Here is a 1,103-nt window from a genome sequence, read left to right on the forward strand (position 1 = left end):
GTGGTTTCTTGAACTGGATGAAGTGGGCGAGCTCATGTCGTAGTTCAAATACTCGAGAGAGAACTTTGCTTTTGGACAAACAGCGTATATCAGCATGCAGTATGAGTCGTGTGTGCTCAGCACCCGCATCTTCACATAATGCTGCAAATAACCTTAAATTCAGTGCGTTGGCCTTCACATGATTCACAATTTTCACAACTTCACTCAGAATTGAGTTTAATTCGGATGACATTTTCTTAATGGCTAGATTTTCTCTGTGAATTATACAGTGTGTTGATTTACAATCCGGGGCCACTGCTTTAATCTGGGCTATCACGCCGGAATGACGTCTTGTCATCGTGCAGCTCCATCTGTACAGACGCCGACACAATTTTGGAAATTCAAATCGAATTTTCGAACTATGTGGTCGCTCAAACTCTTGAACACTTCTGTACTAGTTGTGCTAGTTGGTAACGAATCAGAAAAAGGTACTCCTCCTTCAAATCTCCTTTGTATTCATAACGCACAAAACTATAAGAATCGCCTTATTTGCAATATCAGTACTTTCATCGAGCTGTAACGAATAATACTTTGACGATTTAACTGGTGTTATGAGGTGATCTTCCATATCTTCTGTCAAATCGTGGATGCGACGTGCAATAGTGTCGTTTGACATTGGAACTTGGGATACTTTCTGTGCCACTGCCTCGCCCAGCATTTCTTGACATACGTCTTTAATACAGCCTATCACGAGTGTCTCCCCAACTGTAAACGGCTTCTTTGCCTTGGCAATACGAAGAGCAACCATATATGAAGCGCGCAGCGCACAAGCAGTTACGCGTGTCAAATTGAGCAGTTGTTTCTGGGATGATTTCAAATTATCATACTTCCTTTCAAAGAACTCTTGCGGTTTTGAAACCAATTCGCCATGTTTGCCATTTTGATGCCTCTTCAATTTCGAGGGTTTCATGGCGTCATTGCTCAAGATTTCACCACAAATCACACACTGTGGTTTTTCCAGTTCATTTTCATCCATGGCACAAAATCCAAACTGAATGTATGAGCAGTCATATTTTCGAGTGTAGCTAATTCGATTCAAACTTTTCGACGGTGGTCCAATTTCA

At 41.5% G+C, this 1,103-nt stretch overlaps 1 protein-coding gene across 1 annotated transcript in view; it reads right to left on the bottom strand.

Moving 5' to 3' along the window:
- LOC106468263 (SCAN domain-containing protein 3-like) overlaps window positions 1-1,064 on the bottom strand; it is a gene marked incomplete at its 5' end in the record, with an annotated part of 3,108 nt that extends 2,044 nt beyond the window's left edge. The window contains 4 exon segments of the mRNA XM_013928682.1: window positions 153-339; window positions 342-467; window positions 470-508; window positions 511-1,064. Coding sequence (XP_013784136.1) covers window positions 153-339; window positions 342-467; window positions 470-508; window positions 511-1,064 — 906 coding nt within the window.
- Between the last annotated feature and the right edge of the window lie 39 nt (window positions 1,065-1,103).

Source organism: Limulus polyphemus, unplaced genomic scaffold (genome assembly GCF_000517525.1).
Source record: "Limulus polyphemus unplaced genomic scaffold, Limulus_polyphemus-2.1.2 Scaffold2940, whole genome shotgun sequence".
Classification (NCBI taxonomy): domain Eukaryota; kingdom Metazoa; phylum Arthropoda; class Merostomata; order Xiphosura; family Limulidae; genus Limulus; species Limulus polyphemus.